The sequence below is a fragment of the Neovison vison genome, chromosome 4, assembly GCF_020171115.1.
Source record: "Neovison vison isolate M4711 chromosome 4, ASM_NN_V1, whole genome shotgun sequence".
Taxonomy (NCBI): Eukaryota; Metazoa; Chordata; class Mammalia; order Carnivora; family Mustelidae; genus Neogale; species Neogale vison.
Genome location: NC_058094.1, coordinates 144,438,410 through 144,457,944, shown reverse-complemented (window position 1 = coordinate 144,457,944; position 19,535 = coordinate 144,438,410). Strand labels below are relative to the sequence as shown.

General features: G+C 34.3%; 1 protein-coding gene across 2 annotated transcripts in view; it reads right to left on the bottom strand.

The window, feature by feature from the left end:
* Window positions 1–19,535, bottom strand: part of ORC5 (origin recognition complex subunit 5) — an 89,736-nt gene that overhangs the window by 52,940 nt on the left and 17,261 nt on the right. For both annotated transcript variants that reach the window (XM_044245850.1, XM_044245851.1), the window contains exons 5-8: window positions 17,150–17,261; window positions 12,734–12,864; window positions 3,326–3,374; window positions 3,147–3,237 (exon numbers count right to left, since the gene is read on the bottom strand). In XM_044245850.1, coding sequence (XP_044101785.1) covers window positions 3,147–3,237; window positions 3,326–3,374; window positions 12,734–12,864; window positions 17,150–17,261 — 383 coding nt within the window. The remainder of the gene's footprint in view (window positions 1–3,146; window positions 3,238–3,325; window positions 3,375–12,733; window positions 12,865–17,149; window positions 17,262–19,535) is intronic.

The window sequence follows — 19,535 nt, the reverse complement described above, 5'->3', positions numbered from 1 at the left end:
AAACCAAAAAACTCATTTGACTCACTTTATTGTATTATTATTTTTTTTAATTGCAGTAGTCTGGAACAGAATCTGCAATATCTCCAAGGTATGCCTGTACAGCAATACGGGAAATTATGACATACTACTAGTAACCTATGTGGAGAGCAGAGCTAGCACAACAAGCTGACTTTCAAAACAGATCACTTCTTCCACCTTATAATTCAATATTGCTTCACAGATTATAAGGCATTTTCACATTCATTACTTCTTATAAATGCAAATAAAAATAAATTTTTCATTTACATTGTTATAACCCAGACTTTGAGGCAGTTCAAATTGGTAAGAGTTTCTTATGTAACAATTACCCATTTAACATTATTTACACTTGCAAAACAAGGGGATAAAATGACATCTTTAATGAGAAGAGAGGAGACTAACATTTATGTCTCTCATGAACCCAGTTCTTAAGATATTCCATTTAATATTCATGAACTTATAAGACAGAAACATATCCTTTTTTTTTTTTCCTTTTTTACAAATGGCAAAACTGAAAGAGAAGTTAATCAACACAAAGCTTCTACATGGTAGAACCAGTTTCAACTGAGATCTAACTAAGAAGTCTATGCACTGGCACCTGGGTGGCTCAGTCCTGGTTGAGCATCTTCCTTCAGCTCAGGTCATGGTCCTGGGACTGAGCAGCACATCAGGTTCCCTGCTCAGTGGGGAGTTGGCTTCTACCTTTCCCTCTGCCCATCCCCCGGCTCGCTCTCTCTCCCTCTCTCCTCCTGTATCTCAAATAAATAAATAAAATCTTCTTTTAAAAATGTGGAACCAGGTCTTTTTTTCACTTCTAGAAAATCTTGGGTAACAGTCTTAGATCTTTATTCAAATCCATTGTTTTCATTCTTTAGGAACTCCAATTACACATACACTGAATCTTCCTTGCCTATCACATTTATTACATTCTACTTGATTATTTTTACCTCTTTATTTAGTTTTGTCTTCTTGGTTGTTTTCATTCTTCTCTTCAATATTCTTTATTATATTCTCAATTGAATCTACTCTCCTTTGGATATCTTAAAATTTCATGTTCATCTGAAGAAATTACTTTTGCTTGAATTCCATTCCTGAGTTTGGTCAATTTTGTTTCACATCCTCCTATTTTTCTATTCTGAGTTGCTGAATTTCTGATTTAAAGTACTTTTTCATATTAGAAGATGCTTGTTTAAAATTTAAGTGAGGTTGCTGTACTGTGTTATATCTTCCTGTGCTTTATCTTGGTGGGAAGGGAAAAATTCTTATCAGCGAAAATTTTTTTATTCACATTTTCTATTTCTTCTTAAAATATCTTTTTGTGGATTTTCTATTTATATTCTCTTCATTTTGAAATGCCCAACGTTTGCTTGAATCAGCAAACAGGTGATACTATGAATGGGGGGTGAGAGGTTTGGGATGGCTTAGTAGAGTTCTCGGTTCTAAAACGCCTTCTTCTGTAAGAATGAAGTACATTTTCTTTAAAACATAGTGCCTTTTTGAGGGGGAGGGATTGGCTTACCTTCCAATTTCATCATTCTTTTTTTGTTTGTTTGATAGGGGGGTGGTGCCATGGCTATCTTAATTTCTACCCCTTGCTTTTTTATTGACTACCCACCTACTCTTCAGGGGATACCCTCAGTTTCCAAATCATCTTTCTGTCTTCCCTTAAACAATCCTTTAAAAAAGCAACAACAACAACAATCCTTTTCCAAGACTACCATGATAATTCTTACCATACATACTCTTAAAACACTTCCTTTTGATTCTTTAGTAGCCAGTGCTCTAACCCTCTGGGTCCCACTTGTTCTCAATGTTTTCCCTCTCAGGGCCAGACTCTCATCCAGAGGTGATTTCATCTGTCTTTCTTCACAACTAGTGAGCCCATCCTCTTCTTGCAGTCACTGCTTAACATTTTATTTCAGCATGAGCTCAGGAGCTGGCTCCACTGGCTTAGGTTGTTTCACTAATTACACATAAACTGAAGTTTGTAGTCAACTCCACAGCATCCCAGTTATACTGCAGACAGGAGTTATGAGTGATTTTATCTCATCTCCTTATTGATCTTGTGGAGAAAACTGGATTTACATGCATAGTCATGTCTATCCTATGAGAAACTCTAAGTACTTTATTATGTAAAAATCATTTTAACAAGCATCCAAATTTTTCTATCTTTAAAAGAGCAGATCACAAGCTTTTCTATTCTGTGACTTCCAAAAATCCTCATCAAATGACTTTTATTATTGAAAAGCGGAATAACAGTATCTTTGTAATGTTTCTATTTATTTTATAACTATTGACTTGCTCCCTGAATTATAATCTAATCAGTTAATTAAATGAAAAGCAAAGTTAGTAAAGAATAGTAGTTACATATGGATATTGGGGAGGATATGTGCTATGGCAAGTGCTGTGAAAGGTGTAAGCCTGATGATTTGCAGACCTGTACCCTGCGGCAAATGATACATTATATGTTAATAAAAAAAACAGTAGTTACAGATTAAGGTATTTATGAGAGAAAAATGATAATACAACCAACCAGAAAGTGAGAAAAGCAGATCGTGTTGTTGATGTTTATAACTGAGGCTTAATCTACCACCTCTAAGGCACTGTATTATTCATAAATTGTTCTCACACACTTGGAAAGACTATGAAAGACTTGGAAAGACTATGAGAGGAGGGAGCTGAGGCCTAGAGGTAGAAAATGGCTGATATGGAAATCAAACCCTGTTCTTCTCACTAAATGCCACCCCACTCCTGAGCAGTTTCACTACTATGAAATTCTAAAAGCAGACAAGTGCAGACTTAGGATTTGATTTACACATTGCTTTAATAATCAAGTTTTCATTAAACCTATTCAAATACCCAAACCAAATATAAAAAACAAAGCTAAAGCTGATTTTCCTGTAGCTTTCCAGACCTAAAAAAAGTTAGCAATTGTGAAATAAATGTCTTGCTTCAAACTGTGTAACATACTGGTTAAAAACTGTCTGTCCTTCCCAAAATAAGAAGAAATGATTAAAAACTCATGAGTTTTTTCCTGTGTGAAGAAGGTAAAGGAAAACATGTAAACTTTAGTAGACAAAATATCTACATTAAAGATAGAAATATTATACACACTAACAGAAAATTACCTTGATATTTCCCTGAGATAAACAGTCTGCATGGCTCTCTTCAAATGAGGTTCAATATTTCTCCAGAGTTTGCGAGTATCACGTTCATTTGCTACCCCAAAAGGGAGAAAATTTCAAAAATTCAGATCTTACAGAAATTGTTTCAAAACAAATATTAATAAGTAAAATTACACAATTACCTTCTCCTTTAACCACAGGTTCACAATATTTAGGAAAATTAAGTGCTGCCTGTAAATAAAGGGAAAAAAAAGAGAGAGAAAGCACTTATTCACCACAAATAGGAATTTTTTCAAGTACAATGTTAATTAGAATGTAAGTAATTTTCCTTCAATATAATTACTCAGGTAAAATATTATTATAGCTTATTATAATAATAAAACAACAAATACAAAAAATGATAGTAAAACAACATACAAAATACTCCTGAATTGGCTAAGTCCTGCCTAATTTATTAGCCTCTATATATAAAGTAGTAGAGCAAAGCATAATTTGTAATTTTAGTTTATAATTCTGTCATAAAGGACCATAAAACACACAATACCACTAAATTTAACCTGTTACTTTCCAAGGGCTGAACATTTTCACAAATCAAACATTATCTCATTCAGTAAAATTCAAAATTATGAGATTGACACCACCACCTGAGACTACTATAAATGCAAGTTCTTGGCACCATACCAGGCACACACGATCAGAACCTCTAAGAATGAGATCCAGAAATCCATTTTAACAATCTCTCCAAGAATTCTATGTATTCCAAAGTCCGAGAAGCACTAACTAATCAAAATTAGTTATTAGTTTTCCAAGAATCAACAGGAATTCTACCAAGAAGAAGTTCAAGCAAACTTATAAAAACAAGCTGCTGCCATTTATTAATATTAACTTGATCACAATTATTTCATACTGAAATGATTCCATAATGAAGCCTGGGGATAGACAGAGGTAAATATTAACATATTAACTATCCAACCTCAAATCTAGAAGGTAAGAGAGAGCTGAGAACTAATCCTTGAAACAGTTTTTCCTATTTTACTCCATAAAAAGCAACAGTTTGGGGCAGAAAAATCTTCCAAACTCTGTTAATATTAAGTGTGGAGAGGCCAACTTTCTGAACTTAGTTTCAGGTTTTCAAGATCTAAACACTGCTTAATAACAGTAATGTCACAATATCAGAAATAACTGGTAAACAACTTGGCGAAATGTTTTTTTTTTTCTTGGCCAAACCATTAAAATACATGTTTAATCATTTACAAATAGCAGTAAAAAGTAATGCAGATAACTATAGGAGACTATTTTCTCATTTTAATTCAGTAAATTCTTATCTTCTTATCTTCCCCATGTCATTCCACAAGAACTTATTGAGTATATAACATTATGAGTACCCATAACTGTCCAAATACTATCTTGGTATTTAAGTAAATCATAAATCCTAGCCCTTACAAACAAGGGAAATTTGACAAAATAATCTGTCTAAATACAAAATATTTTTCACAACTTTGGCTATTAACATTCAAACGTGCTCTCTAATATTATACCCATTTCTCCTGTATTAATCCTCAAATACAAGCAAATCTTACTTCCCTATATATAGGATTATTTACACCAAAATCTAACTTTAGGCCCATTGATATTTTAAACTGTCCTCCAAATTGCCCAGAGACTGGAAATAAAAAGCCTGCTAATAAAATCACAAAAATAATTCCAATGCCCAAGCAGAAATAATTTTTAGAAAATTTTTTGATATAATAAATTTCTTTTTTTTTTTTTTAAATTTCTATTCCCACTGAACATTCCTCCCATTTATCTCCCCATTATTCCTTAACTTGTAAGTATATATTTCACTCTTACCTGAAAAGGGGGATGGGGGCAAGACAGCGGCATAACTTTATTAAGAAATGACCAAGTGCTCACTAAATATTCATGCTCTCAACAGGTGAAGCTTAATTATCAAGAGTTAGTTATGGCCACCTGTTACCTCACTTATTCCTGACAACTGCACTTTTATTATGCCCATTTGTTGGCCAAGAAAGCAAAATATAATTTGCCTATAGGCACAGAGATTCTAGTGCCTGAATTCATGATCATGATCTGTGAGATGTCCTGGGAATTTATTTCTAAACCAATAAGGGCACTAAGTTATCAAAGCCTGATCCAGGTGAAACAGAGAGACTATTTCCCTTACACTGCAAAGAAAAACTTGCATTGCTTTAAGAGGCCAAACAATCCATTTAGATAGGCAATTTAGGAAACTTTCAACTCTCTTTCAGTGAGATTTTCCAAAAAATTCATTATTCTATTTGAAATTATTTGTTAGAAAACCATCTAAAAGGGGCACCTGGCTGGCTCAGTCAGAAGAGTGTGCCTCACAATCTCAAGAGAAAAGAGTTTGAGCCCCATGTTGGGTGTAGAGATTACTAAAAACAAAACTTAAAAAAAAAATGATACATGTATACTGTAGTAAGCAAAACTCTAAGATAGCTCCCCAAGACTGCCAGCCCCTGATATATATGCATACCTTCTCTCATTATTCAATCAAACACTAATTTAGGTACTGCTATCACAGAATTTTGTAGGTATAATTAAAGTCCCAAAGATAGTCCCCAAAATAGAGATAATCAGATGAGTCTGACCTAATCACACAAGCCCTTCAAAAACAAAGTGTTCTCTGGCTAGTCACAGAAGTCAGAGTTTAGGAGTATAAGGACTGAACAATCCCTTGCTAGCTGCTGGATGGATAAGTATGTGGCAAAGAACACAGGTGCTCTCCAGGAGGCCTGGGACTTGGCTGACAGCTGGCAAGGCAGCTTCAGATCTCATTCTTACAGCCAAGAAAACCTGCATTCTGTGAAAACCTGCATTCTGTCGAGTACGAACGAGCTCGGAAGCTATTTTCCCTGGAACTCAAGATGAGAATAGAGTTTAGCCAAAATTTTAATTTTATCTGATATCCTGAGCAGAAGCCAGCAACAGTACCTGGATTTCTGACCTGCAGAACTGTGAGCTAATAAATGTGTATTGTTTTAAGCCACTAAATTTGTGGTAATTTGTTACACAGCAATGGAAAGCTAATACACATGTTCAAGTACAAATATAAAAACATATTTCAATATTCCAAGGCCACACAGAAATAATTTCTGAACTCTTTTGCCTTTTTAAGAATGCCTAAATTTCATCTCTGAAATATTAGAGAAATAAAAATCAGAACTGAGAACATCTGTATTAACACTGATTTAATCAATGTTAATTGATTAAATCAATGGAGCCCTTATTACATGCATTAACTCATTTAATCCTCTAAATGAGCCTATGGGGTAGACATTATTATTATCATCCCCATCTTACCCAGAAGTTAAAGTATGCTCCCAATCTCTGACTTCCCCTTCTTTCAGCAGCCACAGAAAACTTTGCTTTTAAAGTGCTCATGTGATTATGTGATACCCACCTTGGTAACTGTCCTATCTTAAAACAGGATATCCTGGGGTGTCCTGGGTGACTCAGTGGGTTAAGCCTCTGCCTTTCACTCAGGTCATGATCCTGGGATCGAGCCCCAAATCAGGCTCTCTGCTCAGAGGGAACCTACTTCCCCCCCCCTCTGCCTGCGTCTCTGCCTACTTGTAATCTCTCTCTCAAATAAATAAAAATTTAAAAAAAAAACACATAAAACAGGATAATCTAAAGCCAGGCAGATATGAAAAATGATTAAGTTGAAATTCTGATGAGGAGCAAGGTATTTACAAGGTTTTGAGATACTTCCCCACAACAAGGAGAAAAGAAATGCCATCTTAATCAAATGATCAAAGTGAACATGACTAGTTATAAAATAAAATGAAATCCTGTAACACCTGACAAGATGCAATGAGAAGAAAGCATCATTTCTGTGATATTTCTGTCAGATGCACAACCTGAATCTGACCATAAGCAAACAAATGAAAGGTAGTTCCAAAAAACAACTGGCCTGTAATCTTCAAAGGTCTCAAGATCATGAAAGTTGAAGAATGAACAACTACTCCAAATGAAAGTTCAAGAAACAGAGCAACTTAAATGCAGTATGTTGTTCTCAATTGGATTCTTTTGCTCTCAACTACATTATTGTAACAACCGGCAAATCCTGAATAGGGTCTGAGGATCAGATTGGAGCAATGAGTCCATTTTCTCGTTTTGATGGCTGTGCTGTAGTTATGTGAGAGAATGCCATTCTAAGATACATGCGCTAAAGTATTTGGGGTCACGGGGCATCAGGTCACAAATAATCTCGGATGAGTAGGGAAAAGAGAGGAAAAGTTCTTTTTAATGTACCTGCAACTTTTTGTAAATTAGAAATTGCTTCCAAAAATTTTTTTAAAGATTTTATTTATTTATTTGGCAGAGAGAGAGAGAGCACAGCAGAGGGAAAGGCAGAAGAAGAGGAAGAAGCAGGCTCCCCGCTGAGTAGGGAGCTGGATGTGGGGCTCAATCCCAGAACCCTGAGATCATAACCTGAGTCAAAGGCAGACACTTTGACTAAGCTACTCAGGTGCCCCATAATTGCTTCCAAAAATTTTTAAATAAATTTTAAAACTATCCAATACTTTATCTTGTAAATACTGTATCTAATAAAATAATGAGAGCAAACTATTAGCATGTCAGTACCAACCAATGTGGTTGTGATACAAAAATAATTCTTAATTATTCAAGGCCAAAAATAAGGTACCCTATGAAGGCCCAACTGGGAAAGATAGCTAAATACTGCTTCTTGCTTACCCTTTTGTCTAAAGATGACCATGGGACCACTCAAGATATGCCACAGCTTCATTTAACATGGATGAATATTTCAAAATATTGAGCAAAAGTAGACAGATAAAAAAGAATGCATACTGTATGTTTCCCTTTAGATAAAAGTTCAAAAACAGGCAAAATTAAGCAAAGATAAAGTGATTATCTCTGAGGAGGGAAGAAGAGGTAGAAATTGGGAGGAAGCATGAAGTGGGCTCCTTGGATGTTAGTAATTTTCTACTTTTTGACTTGGATTATATTTACACAGCTGTTTTCACTTTGTGATAATTCACTGTGGTGCATATGTATGGTTTACGTGCTTTTCTCTTTTTTTTTAAGTAGGCTCCACACCCAGTGTGGAGCCCAATGTGGAGCTTAAACTCATGACTCTGAGATCTAGACCTAAGCTGAAATCAAGAGTCCAATGCTTAACCAACTGAGTGCCACCCAGGCACCTCTTGTGTTTTTCTATATGTATGCTACATTTTAATTAAAAAAAAAAAAAAAAAAGTAAAAAAAAAACAAACCTAACTAGGTTATTTCTCCTAATTAAAGACTCTGCCTCCCCCTTAAGAACGTTTCACCAAAAAAATAGCTCTGTTCTATGTGGAAAAGATATCCTTGTTGATAAATCAATCAGTATAAAGACATAAAACAATGGGGAAGGACACCCACTCACCCAGCCATCTGTCAAACCAAACCTGGCCATCAACAGAATGATAGCTGTTCCGCCAGATCAACCTTCAAACTTCATATTCTTTAATATATGACTTTAACATATGATGCAAACCTAAAGCAGTTTTGGTTAGCAGTCTCCATACCCAAGCCATAGTTTATGATCTTGGAATTAGTAAGATTACAATATATTTTTAAGTCCATGAACATTTGCTCAGCAGCGGGAAGAAGAGAACTAAAATTAACTGATCCCTTTCAGCTATCAGGCATTTTACATGTGCTCCCCACTCCCCCTTTTTTTTTTAACTCACAAAATTCCTCTGGGGCATATAATATACCTGCTTAACAGAAGAGAAAACTCAAGTTCAAAAAGGTTAAGTAACTTGCCAAGAACAAAGCTGGTAAATGACACATCTTGTGTTTCTTCATCTATAAAATGAAAATTCATGATAATGCCTTCCTTCACAGGGTTTTTGTAAGAATTGAGTCAATATTGGTAAAAGGCTTAGAACAGTGGCCAGTACACAGAAAGTACTCAATAAAACTGGCTATTATTTAAGAGGTAGTTGTAACATAATGCTTATAGAACATACGCTCTGGAGCCAGACCTCATGATTCTTTATTTGCAAAGTTTTATGATCTCATTCATTTTAGTTCTCAGGGACCATTTTTCCCTAGCATACAATCATACTGTAAAAATAAAGAAAAAATAACCAGTATATATAGAAACACATTGGTGTATACTGTCTTTTGAGTCAACTGAGAGCTAGTGGACAGATCTGTAACCATTTTCAGAATTGTGACAATCTCTTCCTCATCAAAAAAAAAAAAATCGTTTGAAAAATACGTGAAAGAATTTGAGATTTGGGAGTTTCATGTCTGAAGTAGAAATTACATCAGGTTGGTCAGCTGCATGTGAGACAGGTAAGTTACGGGCAAGGCAGAAGACTGTACTCTGAGCAGCTTCTCTGTACCAGCTCCCTTCGCCATCTTGTGACCCAGAACCTACCTCTTCCCATGCTCTAAACATCCATTGGATGACTTATCTAGTCCCCTGCTCAAAGATAAGCTGCTATTTCCTAGGCAGTGCTAGGTCCTGGCTACATAAAGACCAACTGTATTAGTTCATTCAAATAATTCACAAAAAGTAAATGATCCCCCCAGAAATTATTTGTACTTTAAAAGAATATTTATTCAAATAACTTACTGTTATCACTAATATCACCTAACATATTTTTATATAAGTACTTTAATAGAGAGTATTTCATTTTATCCTCATAAAAATCATCTGAGGTAAGTACACTTGGCTGCCCCAAGAGTTTAGAAATAAGGAAACTGAAGTACATAAAACTACATATATAGCTTGAAGTGGCAGAGCTAAGTGGCATATATATGCATATATATACATATATGTGTGTGTGTATATATATGTATATACATATATGGGGTGTGTGAAAGAATTTGAGATTTGGGAGTTTCATGACTGAAGTAGAAATTACATCAGGTTGGTCAGCTGCATATGAGACAGGTAAGTTACGGGCAAGGCAGAAGACTGTACTCTGAGCATTCTACCATATATACATATGGTACATGGTATATATACATCATATATACCATGTATATTGAATATATAGATAGTCAATTATCCGGCATCCACTTCTTAGTCACTATGTCACAGTTCACCACAGGCACATGGCCAAACAACAACAAAACCTGGCACCAGAAATTTGGAATTGCACTCTAAAAGATTACTAAGCACTGCCTAAGCAGTTAATTTTTCTGAGTAATTTCTAAGAAAATTATGATATTTAAGAAGAAAAAAGTTTAAAATACAATAAACTTAATGTGTAACAGATTTGTTTTAAAAGGACCATGCAAAAAGTTTTAGAAAATAAATCATTCTGTCTTTGGCACTCATAAATGAATATAAAAATAAATCCTTCAATTGACCCTTTTAAAAATTATAATTACTATTTTTAAGAATATCATAAAGATAGAGAAGACAAATCTAAATGAATATTCTAGGTAGTACTTTACTTTCTCCTATCTTGGGCTACCTACAGATCTAGCCTCCAAAAAACAGTACTTAAAGAAATAAGTTGTAAAGCAAACTTAAAAGTGCGTATGTAGAAAAGATGCCTAAAAAGAATCCTTTCCAAGTAATTTATTAAACTTTCAATAACTATGCTACTTACAAACTTTGAAATAAACAATAGCATCCACTTGAAAGAAAGCATCTTTGTTACCCTATGTTCCACATATGGAGGAAAACAAGAATACTGTTATTTTTCTTCCTGTGCTTACAGATAATTTCTTAGATATATTAGCATTACTAGTAGTACTAAAAGCTTAAACCACACTTTAAGCTTCAAATTTATGAACATGATGTAATAACAACAATAACAAAACTATAATCTCATCCCTAAATATTTTCTCAGTAAAACCTAAAGGACTAAAAAAGGACTATAAAAAATAGAGGACTATAAAAAATACCATATTTAAATATATTTTTTCTTCTACACTTTCTTTAGAAATAGTTCCCCAAACACTTCTTTATTCTTACACTTTATGATCTACTTTGAAATGGCTGCAGGCACAGATTCCCACAGGATTCAAGGACATCAGTGATAAGTTGTGGCAACTGCAGGTTATTTACTAGGCGAGATGTATTCCCTCTTACTTTACCTCATGCAGCAACCGTGTACTGACCCCTCTCCTCTCTGTAAGCCCCTCTGTTGTCATTTCCTTTGGGCACCAGGGATTCAAGACATTCAATTGCTGGACATTCAATTTAGCCTGAACTAAAACAGCTTGTCTCTTGTTTTTTCCCTACTCAGAAGATATTTGCTATCTACATCTAAATCAGAAGAAGCCTAAAATCTAAAACTTAGAAAAACATACTAAATGTTAAAACAATTTTAAATGGTCACCTTCTTCTACATTCTGTCTCAAACACACATTCAAACACATACTGAATCCCTCAAAGAAAAGAGTAAAACAAAGAAAATGTGCTAAAATCTATAGAATCTGTTCCTTTTAAACAAACTATTTTCCAGGGGCACCTGGGTGGCTCAGTCAGTTAAGCATCTGCCTTCAGCTCAGGTCATGATCCCGGGGTCCTGGGTAGCCTGCTTGCCCCTCCCCCTGCTCATGTTCTCTCTCTCTCAAGTAACTGAATAAAATCTTAAAAAAAAAAAAAAAGGTAGCTGCTTCCCAGCCTTAGATATATTATCACTTTCTTACATGTAGATAAAATCTTAGTATAAATGGAAGGTTTCTAAAAGGGAAACCAGACACTCTTGCCTCCTTCCCTTCACATTCAATTAAAAAATAGATCAAAGAAAAATTAAAGTAAATATGATTTCTTAGTGAAATATAAATAGCTTTACTACTCTTTTAAATAATGTTTTAAGTAATCATTTACATAAATATTAAAAGCAATCCTTTATATAAAGATAACTAAAGGTGAGTGGCTCATGAAAGACCTGTAGTTACGGCTTCTGATTATCCTGATTATTCTTAAGTTCATATGGATGCCAGACTCCTATTGCTACATACACAAAATCTGAAAGAAATGTTACAAAAAATTAAAAAACATAAAATTACTTATTAAGCTTTTATACCTTCTATTTCTCTTCACTTTGATTTTAATGAAGTTTTACATTTTCTGCAATTAGAAAAAGAGAAAGAAGGAAACAAAAAACACTACTAAGGAAGAGTGAGAAGACATAACTGAATGAAGTTATGAATGAATGAATGAAGGTTTTCTGGTCAGACTGAAGTTTGTACTAAGGAAGAAACTACCACATACTATGTTAGCCTCAGAAGGCCATATTCAAATTTCTAGAATAAATTTTCAGTTGCTAGCCTACCTCACACCATTTCTATATGGAAAAATATTTAAAGATGTACCTTTTCTTTTTTAAAATTTTTTTTAAAGATTTTATTTATTTGTTTGACAGAGAGAGAGAGATCATAAGTAGGCAGAGCAGCAGGCAGAGAGAGAAGGAGAAGCAGGCTCCCTGCTGAGCAGACTGCCTGATGTGGGGCTCCTAGGACCCTGAGATTATGACCTGAGCCGAAGGCAGAGGCTTAACCCACTGAGCCACCCAGGAGCCCCTTTTTCTTTTTCTTTTTTTTTAAGTAAAAATCTCACTCACCAGATGTCTGAGCTCTTTCAAATCTCGGCAGACAGTGTAGAAAACTCCAAGAAGAATATTAATGTAAGCTGCATAGAAATCAGCTGAATACTCTGGAGGATGATCATGTGACAGGATCTTTTGAAGGTTCCCTGTTCAAAGGACACACATGAACTTAAGGATTAACCCAACACCCCAGAAGTTATATCTTCTAGGATTTTATAACAAGGGTATAAAACAATAAATATACAGGCCCGGCAATTATTAAGGAATAAGAAACCTGTTACAAGATTAGAAAAGTAACACAACTTTTGAATCTGAAGTAAAAAAATTATAAATCTAATGTTCTAAAAATTGCTTAAGACAAATATTAAACAATGACATCTAAATAAAAACTCAAGAACCTCTACAGGCAAAATCAGTATCAAGGATGAAAAAAGCATATATATCCTATTAATTTTTCTGCCTAAGTAAAGTAACTAGAAAAAGCAAGCAGGGATACTACATAAATGACCACCAAACTGGAAAATGCTCTTCATTTTCTGAAAAATAAAAAGAATTCCTAAGTTTTTACGAAAATCGTCATCTTTACTTCATCATTTCCCCTTTTATAAATCATGTTTTCTTCCTAAAGCTTTGGTTATCTTTACTGTATTTCTCTTCTACCTTAAACTCTTCATACAACATCACAAGTTTAGAATCCTAAACTTTACTTTATCCTGCTGGAAATATCATACTGTAGAAGCACAGTTAAAATTAAAAGAGAAACAATCACCCAGTATTCAAAAATCAATGACACGAAATCAATAAGTCATTCATTTCTTACTGCAATTCCCTCTGGCTCCCTGGTGCAATGGTCTCTTTAGACTCCTCCATTAGGGGTTCTTTGACAGTTTCACAGGTTCAGGATTTTTGCAATACTTTCAAGCGAAAACTCTTAGAGGATGTTCTGATCAAGTCAATTTCCTTTTGTCTAAGATTCCCTTTAAGAGGTGAGTTATTTTCATCACGGATACTATGCCATTTACCATTGGCTCCTGACTCTACCACTCTCTCATTCCTCATAGTTAGATATAGATCTACCAAGACTGAACAATACATATGGCCTATCACTGGACATATACTAAGAGAAACTTATATATAGTTATATATCAAGGCCTCTTTTTGAGAGGGCTGATGACTGAAAAAAACAAAACCTAGCGCATTTCAAAGCCCAGGCACATGCCTGGAATATTATCCTGAACAGATTCTGTATGGGAGGCTGTTACTAGATCTGCATCTTTTACATCACAACCACTACATAAAAAACACAAAGTCCAACTTAGCTTTGGAATTCATGTAAATAGCCCTGAAAGAGTCAGATAAATCTTCAAGAAATTTAAGTGCTTCCTAGAAAAATGTCCAACATACATACAACAAAAAAAAGAGTATCTATTATTTAATCAAAAATTACTAAATACATAAAGTAGCATAATGAATACCATAATAGATAAAATTAGTCAATAGAAACAAATCCAAAATGAAAGAGGTCATGGAAATCAATAGACAAGGACACTAAAACAACTATTATAAACATACTCATAAGGTCAAAACTACTAGGGAAAACAAAAGTATAGTAGGTTCTGTAATGATAAATTCCACTGGATGGGATTAACGGCAGGTTAGACACAGAAAAAAAAAAAGTCAGTGAACTTAAAGACAGAGAGAAAGAACTATCCCTGATAACACACAGAGAAGAAAGATATAAAATTTAAATAAGTAAACAGATTCAATGAGACAATATCATATGGTCTAACATAACATGTAATGAAGTCCCAAGAAAAGGCAAGGAAAAGGGACACAGGAAAAAAAGATAAAATATTTGAAGAAATATGGGCTGAAAATTTTCCAAAGTTGCTAAAACTATACAATCCATACATCCAAGAAGCTCAAGCCAGATAAACAATAAAAGATTTTATTAAAAAATAAAAGTCCAAAAATAATTTAATATGGGTTTATAACAGGGGCACCTGGATGGCTCAGTCAGGTAAGTGTCCAACTCTTCATTTCAGCTAAGGTCATGATCTCAAGGTCATGAGTTCAAGCCCTAAATTGGGCTCTGTGCTCGGCACATAATCTGCTTGAGATTCTCTCCCTCCCTCCCTCTCCTTTTGCCACCCATTTTCTCTCTCAAATAAAATCTTTTTTAAAAATATGTGGCTTACAATAAATGTAAAAATAAAACACGGGACAAATACGGCACAAAGATTGTGAAACAGGAAACTATAAGTCACTGAGGTATTTAGATTATTTATTGAAGCATAACTTTTCCTGAATGATACAGTAACTAAACCAAACCAAAAAGCTGATAAAGTACATTGTAAATCCACCAGGGTTAAAGAAAAAAATGCTTTACCAAAAGAGAGTAGTCTGCATGTGGTAGAGATCAGAAACAAGAATTCCAAACTGGGCCCCCAGTGGTCACTGCTGAGAGAGGGCATCCTGAACATGAAATACCATATTTTACAGATGGTAAGTGTATCAAGTTATGATTGGATGACATTAGCCACTAAGATTATCCCTTTACTCTGGTTCCATGCTTACATAACTATAATTTGGTTTATCAATTAATGTTTCCTTTTTGAAAGCCTTTCTATGGAATTATGATGTTTTGTTTTTTAAAAAAATCTTGGTATGTAGAAGGCCCTGAATTAAATCATCAGATTAAACATGGCTCCATTATTATATACTTTTCAACAACCTAGTAGTCTAGGGGCCCCTGGGTGGCTCAGTGGGTTAAAGCCTCTGCCTTCAGCTCAGGTCATGATCTCAGGGTCCTGGGATCGAGCATCGGGCTCTCTGCTTGGCAGGGAGCCTGCTTCCTCCTCTTTCTCTCTCTGCCTGCCTCTCTGCCTATATGTGATCTCTGTCTGTCAAATAAATAAATAAAATCTTAAAAAAAAAAAAAAAGAGAGAGAGAGAAAAAAAAACCTAGTAGTCTATACTCTCTGAAACTGGCAAGATCACTTTTATTATTTAAATATGTCCCCAAATTTTCTCCATCTATGATGCTTTGTATCTTTACTTTCTAAAATTTTAAATCAAATTCTACAATTATATCATATTGTAATGCCACTAAGATATAGAAAATCAGCTTTTAAAAAAAATTCCTTAAATTCTAAATAGTTTTTCAGTACTTAAACCCTAAATGGGTCATGAAAAAAGTTAACTCTAAACAGTGATGGCAAAGATACAAAGGAATTTTTTAATGAGATCCTTTGATTTGTTCCTTTTCTTCCTACCCTTTTCTCTTCTTCCTATTTTGCAATTTTCATGGAAGAGAAGCTATTGAAAATAAGGGCTCCCTTCATCTATTTGGGTACCTTTCTTCTATTTCAGTTAATTAGCTAAGGCAAGGTGTCATTTGATTGCTCTTCCTGTGTAAATAGGCAAAAATGTGTTTATCTTCACAATGAATGTTTACAGCTGATTAGTTCAGAGGGCTAGTGTTAATGAGGCTAAGGTCAAGGAATGCATTTTTTCATAGCTAACCACTTTAGGCTTCATACTTATAAACTTTGAATCAGAAACATCATATTTGTATAGTGACAACACAATATTCAGCAACACAAAAGGCTCCAGTGTTCTTCCAAAGACAAAAATAATCAAGCTCTATGAAAATTTAAATGTTAAATACATTTAACATTAAAATGTTAAATATAAATGTTAAATACACACACAAAACACCACTGTAAAATCAATCAATCAATTTAAAATCATACCAAAAAGAAATAAGAAACACAAGGCCTAATAATTGGTACTATCAGATGAACACTAATGAAAAATAAAATGAGGGGCACCTGGGTGGCTCGGTGGGTTAAAGCCTCTGCCTCTGGCTCAGGTCATGATCCCAGGGTCCTGGAATGGAGCCCCACATCTGGCTCTCTGCCCAGCAGGGAGCCTGCTTCCCTTTCTCTCTCTCTGCCTGCCTCTCTGCCTACTTGTGATCTCTGTCAACTAAATAAAAAAATCTTTAAAAAAATAAATAAATGAGATTTACAAAGTTAAAAGATACATAACACAAATAAATGGTAAATAAAAATTTCCATACAATTTAAATGTGCTTTGCCAACCCAGTCTGGCTCTTACTTGTATAGATGTCAACATCACAATATATACATCTTACTATACTCACTAAAAAATATGAAAATACACCATTAACACAAATATGTGAAGAATATTCTTTCAAAAAATTTTAGTAACTATATTGGAATAACCTCTCACAGTTCCAAAATAAAACCTCTGTAACTGCAGATACATAACATTTTAAGACTGGCAGCAAATCTGAAGAAATTAAGACATCAAAGTATTTTATTTGAATATACTAGCTTAATCTTTCAAACAACAAAAATTATTTTAGTGAATATCATTTGTCAAAATGAAGTTTTTAAAATTTACCTATGCTATAATCAGGGAAATACAAGACAAATGGCTCAAAGCACCCAGTATTTGGACGAAACTTTTCCCAAACAATTTCACTGAGAAACAGAACAGTCACATTTCTGTCAGTCTGTAAAAGAAAGAGAAATAAAAGTAACTCTTCATTTAAAAATCTTAATCAGAGCAACAATTTCATTTGAATTTTTCTTTCAAATAAACCCAGCAAAGTTACAAACATATAACAAGTTATTTGCATATTAATAAGCCTTATTTATAAAACCTAATCAAGGAGCTCATCCACTTGCAAATTTTCATACATAATTACTTAGAATTTCCATAAAACTTTCAGGTTCACCAACATTTCGGTTATCCATGAATGCTAGGACAGTCAGACAATTTATTTTACAGAAATTAAGAAACACATTTGCTTAATAATTAAGACAAGATCCTTTTATGTGACTTTTCAAAGAAATTATTAGCTTTCAATCAATAAACAAAAAAATGTACATCTCTCATCACTAAAATAGCTACAGGAACCCAGAGAGAAAATAAGAAAAATAGATATGCTATACTTATAACCATATAATATTAGGAAACTTTTTTAAAGGCTATTTTCACACCAACTATTCAACATGTTGAGTATATATTAAAAATGTTAAATACACACACAAAACACCACTATAATGTTAACAGTCACCTTCTGAGGTATATTTGGAAAGTATTAACAGTATACCAAAATGAACACTTCAGAAAACAAGCTCAACATGTATACTGTCCTACAGAGTGGCCGCAAATACCTTATGATGCCAATTCAAATTTGTCTGTAGACACACCTCTGCATTTTCAACACAGATTTTAATTTTTTCCCATTTTTTTTATTATTAACATATTATGTATTATTTGCTTCAGGGGTACAGATCTGTGATTCATCAGACTTACACAATACACAGCACTCACCACAACACATACCCATATTTTTTTGACATCTCTCAAGTTGACAGAACAGACATGACAGCTGTTTTGTTCGTAGCTATTCTTAGGATCCAAACATGTAAATTACACTACACTTTGATGTTGATTTACTATTTATTAATTCCTAACTTATATGTAATCTTATGTTTCAATTTGCATTACTTAAAAAAACATTCTTTGGGTAACAAAGACAGCTGAGTTCAATATATTAATAATTCCACAAAAATCTAACTTCTTTATGAAAAAGAGGAAGAGATTTTTACTTTCAAATGCTTTTTGTCTCCTTGAATTTATTTCTATAGGGATTAAAAAAGTATGTTCTAAATATAATCTTGAACTTATCAAACTCAACAACCAAAGAACAAATAATCCAATCAAGAAATGGGCAGAAGACATGAACAGACAGTTCTGCAAAGAAGACATCTAAAAGGCCAACAGATACATGAAAAAGTGCTCAACATCACTCAGCATTAGGAAAATACAAATCCAAATCACAGTGAGATACCACCTTACACAAGTCAGAATGGCTAAAATTAGCCAGTCAGGAAAAAACAGATGTTGGTGAGGATGTGGAGACAAGGGAACCCTCCCACACTCTGGAGGGAACCCAAGCTCGGGCAGCCACTCTGAAAAACAGCATGGAGGTTCCTCAAAAAGTTGAAAATAGAGCTACCTTACAACCCAGCAATCACACTACTGGGTATTTACCCTAAAGAAACAAATGTAGTGATCTGAAGGGGCACGTGTACCCCAGTGTTTATAGCAACAATGTCCACAATAGCCAAACAATGGAAAGAGCCTAGATGTCCACCAACAGATGAAGAGATAAAGAAGAAGAGGGATGTGTGTGTGTATAAAATGAAATACTATGCAGTCATCAAAAAAGAAATCTTGCCATTTGCAACGATGTGGATGGAACTAGAGGGTATTACGCTAAGGGAAATAAGTCAATCAGAGAAAGACCATTACCATACGATCTGTCTGATATGAGGAATTTGAGAGGCAGGGCAGGGGGTCACGGAGATAGGGAGAGAAAAATGAAACAAGATGGAATCAGGAGGGAGACAAACTATAAGAGACTCTCAAACTCAAGAAACAAACTGAAGGTTGCTGGGGAGTGAGGGGAGGGGACAGGGTGGCTGAGTTATGGACACTGGGGAAGGTATGTGCTATGATCAGTGCTGTGAACTGCGTAAGACTGATGATTCACAGACCTGTACCCCTGAAGCAAATGATACATTATATGTTAATTTAAAAAATTAATTAAAAAAAATAAAATCTTGATCATACAACATTGATAATTTATAAGCATTTCATAAAACTTCAAAAATAGGTGTAAAAAAAGAGAAGATATTTATTTGAAAGAATTTTAAGTTGATAATGTTCTTCTTATCTGATCTCACCTTCAATATACACTGATACTTATCATATC